General features: G+C 45.5%; 1 protein-coding gene across 2 annotated transcripts in view; it reads left to right on the top strand.

Moving 5' to 3' along the window:
- Nucleotides 1-18,686, top strand: part of eci2 (enoyl-CoA delta isomerase 2) — a 172,909-nt gene that overhangs the window by 79,224 nt on the left and 74,999 nt on the right. For both annotated transcript variants that reach the window (XM_059945668.1, XM_059945669.1), the window contains one exon: nt 12,996-13,094. In XM_059945668.1, coding sequence (XP_059801651.1) covers nt 12,996-13,094 — 99 coding nt within the window. The remainder of the gene's footprint in view (nt 1-12,995; nt 13,095-18,686) is intronic.

Here is an 18,686-nt window from a genome sequence, read left to right as displayed (position 1 = left end):
AATTTGGTGTCAAATCCCGAGACGAGAACCCCAATTTTGTTACGAAATCCTGTAACTGTATCACTTACCAGCAAAGATAGAGAGGTCCGTTGAAGTCTGATGGTACTATTTTTAAAAGTATTTATTGATAAAGGGCACAAAAATAAGATTAATGCAAACATACAGATAATATACGTCGTCAATACTAAATCTAAAGCGCGGGTATAATAATAACCAATAAGAAATAGCTCTATCATTGTCTGGGGGTAATGTATTGTCCGATGGAAAGATAACAGTCACTGTTAGTTCGTTCAAGCTGCAGCATTTTGGGGTTTAAGAGCGAGGCGGTTTAAACTTGCCCAGGTCTTTTATGATGCCAATCCGTTGAGTCAGGGGAGTGGGTTCCCTGTTGTTAGCTAAAAGCCGTTTTCCATGGTTCCAGCAACGGAACTGAACGCACGTGGCCTCCTTCAGATGACTTCCTGCTGTTACGTGGTCGCTTAACGTTTCTTCTGGTGCATCTGAGGGACTGTTCCTACAGACCCTCTTTTATCCCGACTCGCAGGGTTGTAGATGTCAATCAGGTTGGGGGTGTGCACTCTCTCCCTCAACCAGCCCACTTTGCCTGAGGGTGTTCACGTAGCATAGTATCTCAATCCACAAATTGGTCTCCAAGAGACAATGGCCATGTCCCATTGCTTTACATCGCCGGGGAAACGAGACAGTCTGCACATCTCTTCTCCCATTTCCTGGGCCCCTTGACCCAACCCAACAGTGATCTTGCGATTCTCACAAAGGAGGGGGCTACGGACGTAACAGAAGACACTAGCAGCGTGCCTGGTGTTGATGGGTGTGAGGGAAGAGAAGTGAGTGCAGTTACTATTACAAGGGAGAAGTTGCTCAAAAAACTGAAAGACCTGAAAGTACTTAAGTCACCCAGACCAGCTGAAGAGCTGGTAGAGATTGTGGAGGTATTAGTAATGATCTTTCAAGAATCATTGGACTCTGGCATCGTTCCAGAGGACTGCAAAATTGCAAATGTCACTCTACTCGAAGAAAGGAGGGAGGCAGTGGAAAGGAGATTATAGACCAGTTGGCCTGACTTCAGTGGTTGGGAAGATATTGGAGTCAATTGTTAAGGACGAGGTTATGGAGTACTCGGTGACACAGGACAAGATAGTGCAAAGTCAGCATGGTTTCCTTCAGGAAAAATCCTGCCTGATAAACCTGTTGGAATTCTTTGAGGAGATTATTAGTAGGATAGATAAAGAGGATGCAATGGATGTTATATATTTGGATTTTCAGAAGGTCTTTTGACAAGGTGCCACACGTGTGGCTGCTTACCAAGTTAAGAGCCCATGGCATTACAGGAAAGTTACTGGCATGGTTAGAGCATTGGCTGATTGGTAGGAGGCAGCAAGTGAGAATCAAAGGATCCTTTTCTGGTTGGCTGCCAGTGACTAGTGGTGTTCCGCAGGGATTTGTGTTGGGACCACTTCTTTTTATGCTGTATGTAAATGATTCAGATGATGAAATAGATAGATGACTTTGTTGCCAGGTTTGCAGATGATACAAAGCTTGGTGGAATCAGTGTTGAGGAAACAAAGGCTGCAGAATGACTTAGACTAGGAGAATAGGCAAGAGAGTGGCAATACAAGGTTGGAAAATGCATGGCCATGCACTTCAGTCGAAGAAATTTATGTGCAGACCATTTTCTAATTGGGGAGAATATCTGAGATGCAAAGGGACTTGGGAGTCCTTGTGCAGAACATCCTAAAGGTTAACTTGCAGGTTGAGTCGGTGAGGAAGGCAAATGCAACATTAGCATTCATTTCAAGAGATCTAGAAGTATAAGAGAAGGAACGTTGCTGAGGCTTTATAAGGCATTGGTGAGGCCTCATCTTGAGTATTGTGAACAGTTTGGGGCTCCTTATCTAAGAAAATGTGCTGGCATTGGACTGGGTTCAGTGGAGGTTCACAAGGATGATTCTGGGAATGAAAAGGTTGTCATATGAGGAATGTTTGGCTTTGGGCCTGTATTCGCTGGAATTTAGAAGGATGAGGGGGGGGATCTCATTGAAATCTTTTGAATGTTAAAAGGCCTAGACAGGGTAGATCTGGAGATGAAGATTCCCATGGTGCGGGAAGTCCAGGACAAGAGGGGCACACCTTTGGCTAAGTAAATTTCACTGCACCTCTGTTTTAAATGGATGCTGTCTATCCCAGAGAGTGATGAATTTGTGGAATTTGTTACCACAGGCAGCTGTGGAGGCCAGGTCACTGGGCATATTTAAGGTGGAGATTGATAGATTTTTGATTGGCTAGGGCGTCAAAAGGACTAGGGAGTGGGACTGAGGAGGGGGTAAAAAAGGATCAGCTGTGATTGAATGGTGGAGCAGACTCAATAGGCTAGAAGGCTTAATTCTGCTCCTATGTCTTATGGTGTCTTGTTGGTAAGAGTGTTTTCGCTTTGGCTAAAGAACCATGTTGTCCATCTTGGGAATGTTGTATCAGTCAGTTGTTACTTTCTGTCCAGTGGAAGATTTGGGAGAACTGGGCGGGATCAGATTTCTGAAGGACAGTAGTCTGGTTTGGGGTCTTCAGGCAGGAGCTGTGGAGTGGGACACAAGGAAGATGCCTCAGAATGCTGTTGGATGGAGAGTCCCTGTTGCAAAAGTGCTTTGTGTGGATGAATTGCTCTGAGGAGGAAAGAAGGGCAATTCGACTGAGAGAGCCAGTTCATTCAAGATGGTCTTCAAGGGAAATTTGGATTGTGGCAAGTGCTTTAACGCAGACCATTGTTCCAGTTTGTGAATAAAATGATACACCCCCTGACTACTCCAGAAATGACCTCCAGCGTGTATGTGTACATTGAGACTGGTTTAACTGTAATGGGCCCCTTTATCTATATTTTTTCTCTGTAAACTGTTTGAAAAAGTTGAAAATTGATAAATATGCTTTCTTTATAATTTTATGCTGGTGTACAATCTGTTATTTCTGAGGTACTGATAACTCTGTATGGGCAGTATTTACACACCATTTGCTCAAATCAAGGTTCTTTTAATCAGTACGTCCCAATGTTTCTGTTTGGTTGAACCCCAAATCATACCGGTCCTTGATGTATATTGTTTATGAAAGATGGTCTTCTCACCACTGAGTCATGTGACTGTTAGAGTTTGTATAGGATCAATAGTAAGAGGGTTATACTTAGATAAGCCCCCAAAACTGCTCACAATGCTTGAGATGAGGCCTCACCAGTGCCTTGTGTCGCCCCAGCATTCGTCATTGCTATCCTTCGAGGTCGAGGATGATGGTCTTTGTTCTGTTGATCTATCACAGTGAAGACGCCTGTGCGTGTATTTGCTTAATGTGTACTTGATGTTGCACTCCAAGAAGCACAGGATACTTCACAAATCAACTGATTCCAATGGCTTGGAAACCACAACGATTAGAGCTGATGGATTTGTTGCAGCCTTCATCTGCCTTCACAGCTGTTGAGTTTGAAGTAACTTAGTCCGCCTGTTCCACTGTTGAGGTCTTGGTTGGATTGTTCTTTGTCAGGGACCTCACCTTCGACCTTACCGCCATGGGTGACCCTACCAGGAGCATAGCTCCAGACGACAACGCTCTCGGGATCTCAGGACCACACAAGTTTCTCCACCACAACAAGGTGACAATCCATGGAGAAGAGCCCCAGCATATTACATCTTTGTTTTATATTCAGAATCCTCTGACTCAGCAAGAGCTGCCATCCTTTAGGCTTATCTAAGTTTATTTCATTTTGAGAAAAGATTAAGTGACATCACAAGAAAATGTCATACAGTAAATATATCACTATTTTCTTTTGTTCAAACATTTCTCTCCCTTGCTACCCCTCTGTTAAAATATGGTACAGTTGGCCCTCCTTATCCACGGACTCCACACGCGCAGATTCAACCAACCGTGGATCGGGAAAACCCAGAAGTTCTCTCTCCAGCACTCATTGTTTGAGCATGTACAGACTATTTTTTCTTGTCATTATTCCCTTAACAATACAGTGTAACAACTATTTACATAGCATTTACATTGTATTAGGTATTATAAGTAATCTAGAAATGACTTAAAAGTACCGTAGATTCCGGACTAAAAGCCGCACGCTCTAATTTTAGAAAGAAAATCAATTTTGTACTTGTACAGGCCGCACCGGCTTTTAAGCCGCAGGTGTCTCACGTTGTAATATGAGATATTTACACAGAAAGATATTACACGTGAGGATTTTTTAACTTTTAATTAAATCCGTATGGCAACACAAACAAATATATATTGCAAATGCTTTTTTTCGAACAGTGCCTGTAACACAGCTACTTTTAAATATACATACGTATCGGTGACACACAAATTACGTTGCGTATACTTTTTTACTGAACAGTGCACGAACAACATTCCAATATCTCCTAACGACTAGTAAAAAAAATATATATACTGCAGCCTACCAGGAAAAGTTATTGATCGCCTTCTTCATCTTCCTCCTGCGCACTAAAACCATCAAAGTCCTCTTCTTCAGTGTCCGAATTGAATAAAACCTCAGGATCTCGTCACTCACTTCAGTCTCTTCATTGTTGCTCTCACTTGAGCGCACGCGGTCCTCTTCATCACGCAGCAGTCCAGCCTTTCGAAACCCTCTGGTGATGGTGGATGTTGTGACACCACTCCACGCATTTAGGATCCACTGGCAGACTTGAGTTAAAGATGCTCTTCGCGTGCGTCCTGTTTTGGTAAAGGATTTCTCGCCGCTCGTCATCCAAGCCTCCCAATCAACACTCTTTAAATGCCCGGTTCACGCTGATGTCCAGTGGCTGCAAATACTTCGTGGTGCCCCCAGGAATCACAGCTGGAATTGAGTTTGTACTCTTGATGGCAGCTTTCACTGAACTTTCATTGTCAGCCGCTTAAAAAATCACCATCGGTGGAAGCTTTAGTCCGGATGCTGTGCAGCTCAGAACACAGGTAAAATGCGTTCTCTCATGGCCACTTGTTTTCAGTGTGATGGACGAGTCACCTTTTTTATTAACAGTCCGAGTGAAAGGCAGGTCAAACGTCAAAGGTACTTCATCCATATTTATGATAACATCTGGCCCGATGGAATTCTCCGTTATCTTTGTTTGAGTGAATGTGCGGAAGTTAGCAAGTTGTTCCTCATGGTCGGGAGGGAGCTGCTGACACAGAGTCGTCCATACCCTGACGGACAGGCCTTTTCGTCTCATAAATCTAAAACACCACGATGGCCCACCTCTAAAATCTTCAATTTTCATTTTGGTGGCGATTGCTTTAGCCTTCAGTCTGATCTGCACGGTGGAAACACCGCGGCCGCCTGCTCTCTGTGTGTTAACCCAGTCTTCAAGAAAGTTTTCAAGTTCGGGCCATCTGCTATGATTACCTCTGAAAGCTTTTGTTGTCTTTTTGCATTGACTCAGTTCTTCACGCTGGCGTCTCCACCGTCTCAACATCGATTCATTTATGCCAAGATTATGTGCAGCAGCTCGATTTCCTTCTTTAACCGCCAGATTGATCGCCTTTAACTTAAAAGCTGCATCATATGCTTTTCTTCGAGTGTTTTCCATGTTGATGAGGGTGAGTACAAATGACTGATTTACAATAATTTAATTGTGAAAGTGCGCTTGATTTATCGTACAATTTCATTGGACCTCTGTGAACTACTCATCAATTTTATTGGTCAACTGTTACGAGGCAAAATGTTTTTGGCAGCATGAAAAAAAAACATGCATTAGCCGCACCGTAGTATAGGCCGCAGTGTTGCCGCAGTGTTCAAAGCGTGGGAAAAAAGTAGCGGCTTATAGTCCGGAATTTACGGTACAGGCAGTCCCCGGGTTATGAATGAGTTCCTTTCTTGAGTCCGTCTTTAAGTCGGATTTGAAGTCTCAACAGGTACATCCGGTATTATTTAGCGTCAGTTAGTCAAATGTTTTTCTTAGTATACAGTACATATTTTACCTTTCTATGCATATAAAACACTTAAGAAACATACATATTTCAATAATTAAACCACTGCGTTGCTTAGTAATAATCGTAGCTTTCATCAGGGCAGGGCCTTTCACATGCTCCATTAAAATTGTTCCAATCGTTGACTGACTACAGACTAACGCTTTTCCAATGACCGATGGTGTTTCACCTCTTTCCGATCGCTTTATTACTTCCACCTTATTTTCAATCGTGATTGTGATTTTTTTTGTGAACAGAAACACCGTGGATTCAGAGCTACGCCAGGTCCTAATGTCCACTGCTCTGAACATGTTAAATAAAGTCCAGGGTTCTGCTGGGTCCTAAAGACCACCGCACTGATTCAGATTAAATAAGGGACTTGAACATCCGCGAGTTTTGGTATCCGCGGGGGGTCTCGGAACCAATCCCCCGCGGATAAGGAGGGCCGACTGTATATCCAGTTCAAAGAATCGTAAAGTCAGGACGGGTTTATTCAGCTCACTCTGACACAACTGGCTGTTTGGTGGGTTGGGGGGAGGGTGGGGGGGGAGACACACAGCCAAAATAGAGTTCCCCTCTTTTCACCCAGTTCAGAGTTTTCAAGTTCATATCGAGTTTCGTTTCCAGGAAGTTACTTAAATCAACATTTAGACTCACTGTTATCCCCGGCGACAGAGCCAAAAATCTAAACTCGCATGTGAGATAGTGCCAAGAATCATCTGCATTATCTTAGGAATTGACTTTGGCAAGAAATTGTAGGGTTTCCCCTCCTTTCCAGGTGAATGCAAAAGATTTCTTGGTACTGTTTCAAAGATGAACAGTGAGGTTCTCTCCAACATTCTAGTATATATTTTTTTAATTGTTCAATTATCATCATTGCTAAAAAATCTGATCAGTATCATTGTAGACAAACAGACTATTGAGTTTCTAACATTACAATAGTGATTGTAATTTCAAAAGTACAGTGGTGTGGTGACCCATTTCCTGGCACATCCGAACCGGCTCACAATTAGCCAGCGTTCCGGCTAAGGGAGATAGCCTACGGGGGTTTGTGAGTACGTGTCTTGTGGAGCATCTGCGCCCACGGGGGGCAGGTTGAGGGAGGCTTAAAAGCAAGGCTGTGTAGTTCGAATAAAGTTATCTTTGACTGAAGTTTACCCACTCCGTGTCGTTGTTTTAGCGCTGCGTGTAGCACACTGCTACAATTGGTGACCCCGACAGTCCAAACAGTCCAAACGATTTCTGTTCATGCGGTTTCGTTGAAACTACCTGGTTTCTGGACGCCGCGACCTCACCTATGGTTCCAGCAAGCAGAAGCCCAATTCCACGTTCGGCAGATAACCTCAGAGGACACCCGTTACTACTACGTGGTGAGCTCCCTCGAGCAGGACACAGCGGCCCAGGTCGCGGAGTTCGTACAGTCTCCCCCAGCGGACGGCAAGTACACGGAATTCAAAGCCCTGCTCCTCAGGACTTTCGGACTCTCACGGCGCGAGTGGGCTGCCCGTTTACTGCACCTGGATGGCTTGGGAAACAGACCTCCATCGGCTTTAATGAATGAGATGTTGTCTCTGGCCGACGGACACACACCCTGCCTCATGTTTGAGCAGACATTCCTGGAGCAGCTGCCCAAGGACATATGCCTGCTGCTGTCCGACGTGGATTTCAGTGACCCCCGGAAGGTGGCAGCCCGGGCAGACTTGCTGTGGAACGCCAAGAAGGTGAGCGGAGCGTCCATCGCATAGATCATCCGGCCACGCTCCCGGCAGCAAACCAGTCCAGGCCCGGCCGCAGAGCCCGCTAACCCCAGGGGCAGGGGTAGGGAGCCCAACGAACAATGGTGCTTCTACCACCAGCGGTGGGGCACAGAAGCCCGCCGTTGTCGCCCGCCCTGCAAGTTCCCGGGAAATGCCAGGGCCAGCCACCACTGATGGCTATGGCGGCTGGCCATCAGGATAGCCTCCTGTATGTGTGGGACAAGTGGTCAGGAGGCCGCTTTTTGGTCGACACCAGTGCCGAGATCAGCATCTTACCTCCGACGAGTTACGACACCCGCAGCAGGGCACCGGGTCCCCCCCTGAGGGCCGTGAACGGCAGCACAGTAAGGACCTACAGCACCCATACGGTGCAGCTACAGTTCGGCTCCAGCCAGTTCACGTGGGACTTCACACTGGCCACCGTAGCCCAACCGCTTCTGGGTGCGGATTTTTTGCAGGCTCACAGCCTACTGGTCGACCTGCCCAGGAAGAGACTGGTCCACGCCGAGACCTTTCAGACATTCTCCCTGGGTGCAGCCCAGTTGCCAGCCCCTCACCTCGGCTCCATCACGCTGTCCGACAATGACTTCACCAGGGTACTGGCAGATTTCCCTTCGGTTCTGGCACCGCAGTTCACAGCGGCCATGCCCCGACACGGTGTACAGCACCACATCCCGACCCAGGGACCACCCCTCCATGCCCGTGCTCGGCGGCTTCCCCCGGACAAGCTCCGACTGGCAAAGGAGGAGTTCAAGAGGATGGAGGAATTGGGGATCATCCGGCGTTCCGACAGCCCATGGGCCTCCCCCCTGCATGTGGTGCCCAAAGCGACAGGGGGCTGGAGACCATGCGGCGACTACCGCAGGCTGAACGAGGCTACCACACCGGACCCCTACCCTGTGCCGCACATTCAGAACTTTGCAGCATGGCGCACTGATCTTCTCCAAGGTAGACCTCGTCTGAGGGTACCATCAAATCCCGATGCATCCGGACGACGTCCACAAAACGGCTCTCATCACCCCATTTGGCCTTTTCGAGTTCCTCGGCATGCCGTTCGGCCTGAAGAATGCTGCACAGACGTTTCAGCGGTTAATGGACGCGGTGGGACGCGACCTGGACTTCACTTTCATCTATTTGGACGGCATCCTCATAGCCAGCAGCAGTCATCAGGAGCATCTGTCCCACCTCCGTCAACTCTATGCCTGGCTGAGTGACTACGGTCTAACGATCAACCTGGCCAAATGCCAGTTCGGGCTCGACACCATTGACTTCCTGGGCCACAGGATTACTAAAGACAGGGCATCCCCTCTGCCGGCTAAGGTAGATGTGGTCCACCATTTCCCCCAACCCACCATGATCAAAAGCCTTCAGGAATTCGTAGGTATGGTCAATTTCTACCACCGCTTCCTCCCTTCAGCTGCCCGGATCATGCGCCCCCTGTTTGCCCTGCTGTCAGGTCTGGGCAAGGACGTTACCTGGGATGAGGAGTCCGCCGCTTTCGTTCAAACGAAAGAAGCCTTGGCGAACGCTGCGATGCTAGTGCACCCCAGAATAGATGTCCCTACCGCCCTCACAGTGGACGCATCTAACACGGCAGTCGGTGGGGTGCTGGAGCAACTCATCGCAGGTCACTGGCAACCCCTGGCGTTTTTCAGCAAACACCTGCGGCCACCCGAGCTCAAATACAGTGCTTTCGACTGGGAACTGTTGGCACTCTACCTGGCAATCCGGCATTTCAGGTACTTCCTAGAAGGTCGGCCCTTCACCGCGTTCACGGACCACAAACCACTTACCTTTGCGTTTACGAAAGCATCCGACCCCTGGTCGTCCCGCCAGCAGCGCCACCTGTCCTACATCTCTGAATACTCGACGGATGTCCGGCACGTCTCGGGTAAGGACAATGTCGTGGCGGATGCGCTCTCTCGCCCTACCATTCATTCCCTTTCCCAAGGGGTAGACCTTGAGGCGCTGGCAGAGGCACGGCAGGCAGATGAGGAGATCCCGAGTTACAGAACCGCAGTCTCCGGTTTACAGCTCCAAGACCTCCCCGTAGGCCCAGGTGAGAGGACTCTACTCTGTGACGTCGCCACCGGCCAGCCCCGTCTTGTTGTCCCGGCACCTTGGCGGCGACATGTTTTCGACTCCATTCATAACTTGGCGCACCCCTCCATCAGGACAACTGTCCAGATGGTTTCCAGCAGGTTTGTTTGGCACGGACTCCGCAAACAGGTCAGTGAATGGGCCAAAACGTGCATGCACTGCCAGACGGCCAAGGCGCAGCGGCACACCAAAGCCCCACCGCAGCAGTTCCACCCCACCCACCGGCGTTTCGACCACATTCACGTGGATATCATGGGCTCCCTGCCAGTGTCGTGAGGAGCGCGTTACCTCCTGACTATCATGGACCAGTTCACAAGATGGCCAGAGGCAGTCCCGCTCACCGACACCACCTCCGAATCTTGCGCCCGGGCACTGATCGCCACCTGGGTGTCCCGCTTTGGTGTACCAGCCCACATTACCTCCGACAGAGGCGCCCAGTTCACCTCCAGCCTGTGGTCTGCTATGGCCAGCCTTTTGGGGACTCAACTGCACCACACCACTGCCTACCACCCACAGTCGAACGGGCTAGTGGAGTGTTTCCACTGTCACCTGAAGTCGGCCCTCATGGCCCGCCTGCAAGGAGCTAACTGGGTGGATGAGCTTCCCTGGGTCCTACTCAGCATCCGCACGGCGCCCAAAGACAATCTGCACGCCTCGTCCGCCGAGTTGGTGTACGGCGCGCCCCTGGTCGTCCCCGGGGAGTTCGTACCAGCCCCAAGGGGGCAAGAGGTGGAACCCGCAGCAGTCCTGGGCCGACTACGCGAGAGGCTCGGTCACCTGGCCCCCGTACCCACTTCGCAGCATGGGCAGACCCCAACCTGCGTACACAAAGACCTGCAGAACTGTGTTTGTTTGTACAAAGGGGCGGGCATCGGCCACCGCTGCAACGGCCCTACGAGGGGCCGTTTACGGTGCTCTGGAACAACGGGTCCATGTTTGTGCTGGACGTTGGGGGGAGAGAGGAGGTTTTCACGGTGGACCGACTCAAACCGGCCCATGTGGACCTGGCGCAACCGGTCGAGTTTCCGGCACCGCAGCGCAGAGGCCAACCTCCCAAACAAGTTCCAGCCCAGACTGTGGACATTGGGGGGGCGGGGGTTATGTGGCGACCCATTTCCTGGCACATCCGAACCGGCTCACAATTAGCCAGCGTTCCGGCTAAGGGAGATAGCCTACGGGGGTTTGTGAGTATGTGTCTTGTGGAATATCTGCGCCCACGGGGGGGCAGGTTGAGGGAGGCTTAAAAGCAAGGCTGTGTAGTTCGAATAAAGTTATCTTTGACTGCAGTTTACCGACTCCGTGTCGTTATTTTAGTGCTGCGTGTAGCACACCGCTACAGTGGCATGTAAAAGTTTGGGCACCCCGGTCAAAATTTCTGTTACTATGAATAGTTAAGTGAGTAGAAGATGAACTTGATCCCCAAAATTCATAAAGTTAAAGATGAAACATTCTTTTCAACATTTTAAGCAAGTTTAGTGTATTATTTTTGTTTTGTACAATTTTAGAGTGGGGGAAAAAAAGGGAAAGGAGCACCATGCAAAAGTTTGGGCACCCAAGAGATTTGAGCTCTCAGATAACATAATTAGCTTGTTAGGGCTTTGGCTTGTTCACAGTCATCGTTAGGAAAGGCCAGGTGATGCACATTTCAAAGCATTAAAATACCCTGACTCCTCGACCCTTGTCCCAACAATCAGCAGCCATGGGCTCCTCTAAGCAGCTACCCAGCACTCTGAAAATTAAAATAAATGGTGCCCACAAAGCAGGAGAAGGCTAAAAGAAGATAGCAAAGCATTTTCAGGTAGCCACTTCCTCAGTTTGTAATGTAATTAAGAAATGGCAGTTAACAGGAATGATGGAGGTCAAGTTGAGATCTGGAAGACCAATAAAACTTTCTGAGAGAACTGCTTGTGGGATTGCTAGAAAGGCAAATCAAAACTCCCGTTTGACTGCAAAAGACCTTCAGGAAGAATTAGCAGACTCTGGAGTGGTGGTGCATTGTTCTCCTGTGCAGTGATATTTCCACGAAAATGACCTTCATGGAAGAGTCATCAGAAGAAAACCTTTCCTGCATCCTTACCACAAAATTCAGCATCAGAAATTTGCAAAGGAACATCTAAACAAGTCTAATGCATTTTGGGAACAAGTCCTGCAGACTGATGGAGTCAAAATAGAACTTCTTGGGCACAATGAACAAAGTTATGTTTGGAAAAAAAAGGGTGCAGAATTTCATGAAAAGAACACCTCTCCAACTGTTAAGCACGGGTGGGGGAGGGGGGGTGGATCGATTATGCTTTGGGCTTGTGTTGCAGCCAGTGGCACGGGGAAAATTTCACTGATAAACAGGAGAATGAATTCAATTAAATACCAGTAAATTCTGGAAGCAAGCATCACACCGTCTGTAAAAAAGCTGAAGATGAAAAGAGGATAGCTTTTACAACAGGATAACGATCCTAAACACACCTTAAAATCCACAATGGACTACCTCAAGAGGCGCAAGCTGAAGGTTTTGCCATGGCCCCCACAGTCCCCTAACCTAAACATCTGTGGTTAGACCTCAAAAGAGCAGTGCATGTATCAGCCCAAGAATCTCTCAGAACTAGAAGCCTCTTGCAAGGATGAATGGGTGAAAATCCCCCAAACAAGAATTGAAAGACTCTTAGCTGGCTACAGAAAGCATTTACAAGCTGTGATACTTGCCAAAGGGGGTGTTACTAAGTACTGACCATGCAGGGAGCCCAAACTTTTGCTTCGGGCCCTTTTCCTTTTTTGTTATTTTGACATTGTAAAAGATGGAAATAAAAAAGAATTCCTGCTTAAAATATTAAAGAGACGTGTCATCTTTAACTTTATGCCTTTTGGAAAGCAGGTCATCGTTTATTCGCTTAGCTATTCACAGTAACAGACATTTTGACCAGGTGTGCTTCATTGACAATAAAGCTCAAGGAGATGATTTGATACCATAAAAAGTATTCTATAAAATCTTGCAAATTTTCATGTATACCTTGTTTTCTTTCATTACCATCTTTTCAGACATTTTATTTCAGACCGTAATCTTGATCCCACACCTACTGCCAAATATATTTAAACTATGATTACCGAGTGAAGAAACTTGACTTAAACAATATTTGTTATTTTTTTTAAACTGTTGAAAATCTAAATAAAAATTAATTGTTTGTCTAGGCAACACAAGGTCCCTGCAATTCATCAAAGCCAAGTATGTTGGACTTCGTCAACAAGGCAAAATGGGAGGCTTGGAATTCTCTTGGGAAAACATCTACGGTAACTAACTGTTCATGTATTTAAATTGGAAGCTCTTTTTTTTAAAGAAAGTTTAAATTGAAAGTCTTTACAGTAATTTCTGTGTAAATTATTATCTGTGTATACCTCTTCTAATTCACTAAATTTTTAAAAGTACAGTGGGCTCATTAGTAATTTTTAATAGTCAACTTTTATTTTTTACTAGCTTCTGCATTTACTATATAATATTCAGCTTGCTACTCTGCAGTTTTTGATCACTCTGTAGATGTGATAAAAAAAAATCATGGCTGATTAATCCCTAACTGACCAAGTAAGCTACACAGTTCTAATTAAGAAGACAATCAGATCAACTTTTACAATCTAATTGAAAACAAAATGGTGTTAAATTGTTTCTCTGAAGAGTAAGGAAAGAGATTCACTGAGATAAGAACTTTGGAAATAGAAGCAATAGTAGGCCATTTGTCTCCTTGTGCTTGTTTTGTCATTGAGTTAGATCACTGTTGGATCTTTTGTCTCAGTACCAGATTCCTGAATATCACTCGACTCCCCTGTAACTGCTCAGTTAATACTTAACTTTTAAGTTTACTCAATAACCTCGTCTTCACAGCCCTCTTGGATAAAGTATTCCAAAGTTTTATTACCCTCTGGATGAAGGAATTCTATCTCTGTATTTTGAGATTGTATCTCTTGATTCTAGAAACTGTAGCCAGAGAGTAAAGGTTCAGACTACTTAATCATTCCTCATATGACAAACCCATCATCTTGGATATCAATATTTGCTATACTATTTGAGACAGGGAGACCAAATTTACACACTCTATTCCAGAAGCCATCTCACCAATGGTCCTTTATAATTGGAGCAAGATGTCCTCACTCTCAAATCCTCTTGCAATTAATGCCAGCATTTCTTATGCTTTCCTAACTATGTGTTAACTAAGTATTTTGTGAACAATGGCATTCGTTCCTCTTAACACAAAATCATTTCACTCTCATTATATATTTAAAAACTTCACTTTTTTAAAAACTAAATTGATGACCTCAACACATTTCTGCAATCCATCTCCTACATCCCCTCTCATCTGATTTACCTTACCTATGTTTCTCTGGATTCTCCTTACAGCCTACACTGCCACTTGGATATACAGGTCGACCTTCACTAATCTGGTACCATTGGGACCTGAGGAGTGCTGGATTAGTGAAAATGCCAAATTACAGAAGGATCACACTAAGTAATAGCTTACCGCCTCATCGTACCTTTAAAATATCATGTAAATCAATACAAGTTAGATAATAATGAAACAGAAATATTAAATGAGTAGGAAGTAAAATTTTAATAAGTAATATGCTGTACAGGCACAGATCAAAGTAAAGGGTACAGATAAATGTACAGGAATTAACTTATACAGAACAGTTGAGCACTTCCACTTCTAAAGTGAGAAGTTTAACATACCTTCAGGCAAAGTTACATGTCTGCACATGTGGGGTTGTGAGAATCATCAACATCTTCCTCTTGAAGCATCAGGAACTGGTACTGAAACTGGCACAACAGTTTCTTCAAACACTGTTGATGTTGGTGGCAGCACATCTGGGTGAGCAGAAGCAGAAGAGGTCTTCTATACGCCACATTTCACGCAACCACCAGGCAGCCAGGGATTTGGCACTTCCCTCTTCACTCAGTTACTAAGGGAATCCTCATTAGTTTCTTTTCCTCCTCTTAGTAATATGCTTAAGTTCAGCAGTTTGCCACGTCTGATCTGAGGTCGTAGACAGAAGAGAATGGAATGCTGGCCAGGTGATGCCAGAGGGCAGTGCGTAACTTCTGGCAGGCGGGCAAGAATGCGGACCGACCCAGTGCACGCCAGCTCCCCCGCTGCTGGCGGATGAGACAGGCGGGTGCCAGGGGGCCGTGCCTCACGCAAAAGATATTAATAAATGCAGAAAAACAAGCAGGAATCGCCTGTCTCTGCTTACAAGAGCATGCCAACATGTGAACAGATCTAGTGCAACCAAAACAGTGCACAGCAGATTGGTACGGTGGCCCAGGAAATTTGAAATTACAGTCGCGCAGAAAATTCGAAATCAGTGTTGGATTATCGAAGGAACCGGATTACGGATAGTCGGATTAGTGAAGGTCGACTGTATAACACTTGATGCCTCTTGATAGAGAAGTGAATAGCTAGCATCAGTCACTGTAGAACCCACTGGAAATAGTCTCCCAATCTGAAACCTACCCATTTATTCCTTTGTTTTTTGTCAGTTAACTGGTTCTAATCCATGGTAATATATTCTTTCCAGACCTTTCAATGTGTCTGCGCCCTTCAACCAATATCAAATGATTGTTCTTGTTTGTCATATTGTATATTAGCACTATCTGGTACTCTGAATCTGACCCTGTCTCCACCTCTGCATGGTTCGTGCCTTCAAAGATTTTGTTAAGATGGTGGTGCACTAGAATGCAGCGGCTTCTACTAGGCCAACCAGAGGTGTTTTTGTCTTTTTCTAAACATGTTTTTTTCCAATTGCAAGACCCTGCTGGGCATAAAGAACTTAAAGTACTGCAAGTCTACTCCATTAACAATTTGCTGGTTGGTGGAGAAGTAGTGTGGACTGCATTGCTGGGGAGGCGTTAAAGTCAGTGCGTGAAGGCAGTGTGTAGTCTGAACAACAAGTGATTGCCATAGTCACTGTTGTTGTGATCGCAAGACACTGTGGGACATTGGTATTGCAAAATGCTACAAGTCCAGTTCACTGGTTTATTGAAGACTGGCAGGGAAGCTATGTGGCCTCGGTCATAGCGAGGACTGGGCTTCAAGCGTAGTGTCGCCTGTTTGCAGCCATCCAGGAGAAAGGGAATGTTGTCAGTGCTGCCCTCCAGCATTTGCTCAGCAGAAGACAAATGTATTGTGTTCAACAGCAGACTGCTGCAACATACATGCATTCAGGGAACTGAACTGTGTTTTACTGATACCTCGTGTGCTTGCTGGCTTATGTATGCTTTGTACTGTGTATGACTATTGGTACTGTGTTTTGCATCTTGGCCCCAAAGAAACACTGTTTCATTTGGCTGTATTCATGTATGTTTGAATGACAATTAGCCTTGAACTGATCATCATGTCCATATCATGAGCTTTCATTGTCATTCTCATTGCACAGTTGGCAGAAATTATTTTGTATGCTGCTCCCCACTTACAAGGTCTTTTTCAGCCAGCAGATTGCCATGCACAATGTTTTGCACCTCCAAAGCAGCAAAAAAAGACCCAAAATCAAAACAGAATTGCCACCAACCTGCAACCCCAGGTGGAGTTGTAATACTTGCATGACACACCCTCAGCTCTATTGGAAATAATTGCTCCAAAAAATAAAATTCCTTATTCTGATCATAAGATACCGGAGCAGAATTAGATCATTTGGCCCATTGAACCTTTTCCATGCCTGATCCATTTCCCCTCTCAGCCCCACTCTCCTGCCTTTTCCCTGTATCCCTTCCTGTCCTAACTAATCAAGAATTTATCACTCTGCCTTAAATATACCCAATGACTTGGCCTCACAGCTTCTGTGGCAACAAATTTCACAGATTCACCACTCTCTGGCTAAAGAAATTCCTCCTCGTCTCTGTTCTAAAAGGACACTCCTCTATTCTGAGGCTGTGTCCTCTGGTTCTGGACTGTTCCACCATAGGACAAATCTTCTCCACGTCCACTCTATAAAAGCCCTTCAGAATTCAATACGTTTCAATGAGGTCATCCTTCATTCTTCTGAATTCCAGGGAATGGAGGCCCTAAGTCATCAAACATTCTTCACATGACAAGCCTTTCAATATTGGAATCATTTTCATGAACCTCCCTTGAACCCTCTCAGATATCAGCACATCCTCTTTTTAGATGAAGGGCCCAAAACTGCCACAATACATCAAGTAAGGCCTCACCAGTGCTTTATAAAGTCTCAATATTACATTGCTGCTTTTGTATTCTAGTCCTCATCAAATTAGTGTTGATATTGCATTTGCCTTCCTCACCGACTCAACATGCAAATAAACCTTTAAGTAATCCTGCATAAGGGCTCCCAAGTCCCTTTGTGCCTCAGATTTGTGTATTTTCTCTCCATTTAGAAAATATACTGCCTTTTCATTTCTTCTCCCAAAGTGCATGACCGTACACTTCCTGACGCTGTAGTCCATCTGCCACTTCTTGCCTCATTCTCCAAATCTGTCTTGTATCCTTGTATAGCCTCTCTACTTCCTCAAAACTACCTGCTGCTCTACCTATCTTTGTAACATCTGCAAACTTTGCAACAAAGTTATCAATTTCTTTACTCAGAGGGGAATTTCTTTACTCAGAGAGTGGTAGCTGTGTGGAATGAGCTTCCAGTAGAAGTGGTAGAGGCAGGTTCGGTATTGTCATTTAAAGTAAAATAGTATATGGACAGGAAAGGAATGGAGGGTTATGGGCTGAGTGCGGGTCAGTGGGACTAGGTGAGAGTAAGCGTTCAGCACGGACTAGACGGGCGAGATGGCCTGTTTCCGTGATGTAATTGTTATATGGTTAATTTCATCATCCAAGTCATTGACATATAATGTAAAAAGAATCGATCCCAACACAGACCCCTGTGGAACACCACCAAGTGCTGGCAGCCATACAGAAAAGGCTCCCTTTATCCCACTCTACCAATTAGCCACTGCTTTATGCATGCTAGTATTTTTCCTGTAATATCATGGTCTCTTATCTTGTTAAGCAGCCTCCTGTGTGGCACCTTGTCAAAGGCCTTCTGAAAATCCAAATATACAACATCAACTGATTCTCCTTTGTCTATTCTGCTTGTTATTTCTCTAAAGAATTACAGCAGATTTGACAGGAAAGATTTTTCCTTGAGGAAACCATGCTGACTATGGTCTATTTTACCATGTTCCTTCAAGTACCCAAAACGACATCCTTGACAATGGACTCCAACATCTTCCCAACCACTGAGGTCAGACTAACTGGTCTATAATCTCCTTTCTTCTGCCTCTCTCCCTTCTTGAAGAGGGAATGACATTTGCAATTTTCCAGTCCTCTGAAACTATGCCACAATCTAGTGATTTTTGAAAGATCATTAATAATACCTCCACAATCTCTTCAGCCACCTCTTTCAGAACCCTGGGGCGTATTCCATCTTGTGCAGGTGACTTATCTACCATCAGATCTTTCAGATACCCAAGAACCTTCTTCCTAGTAATGGCAACTTTCAAACTTCTGGCATTCTGCTACTGTCTTCCACAGTGAAAACTGATGCAAAATACTTAATCAGTTTATCCACTATTTCCTTGCCCCCCATTACTACCTCTTTAGCATCATTTTCCAGTAGTCCAATATCCACTCTTGCCTCTTTTTTTATACTGAAGAATCTGAAGAAATTTTTGGTATCCTCTTTAATATTATTGTCTAGCATACCTTTGTATTCCATCTTTTCCTTTTAATGACTTTCTCTAGTTGCCTTCTGATGGTTTTTAAAAACTTCCCAATCCTCTAATTTCCTACTAATGTTTGCTTTATTATATGCTTTCTCTTTGGCTTTGACTTGTTAACCACAGTTGTGCGATCTTACCTTTAGAACACTACTTCCTCTTTGGGATGTATA

Source organism: Hypanus sabinus, chromosome 20 (genome assembly GCF_030144855.1).
Source record: "Hypanus sabinus isolate sHypSab1 chromosome 20, sHypSab1.hap1, whole genome shotgun sequence".
Taxonomy (NCBI): Eukaryota; Metazoa; Chordata; class Chondrichthyes; order Myliobatiformes; family Dasyatidae; genus Hypanus; species Hypanus sabinus.
The sequence above is the reverse complement of the archived record's forward strand: the minus strand, read 5'-3'. Positions and strand labels throughout refer to the sequence as shown.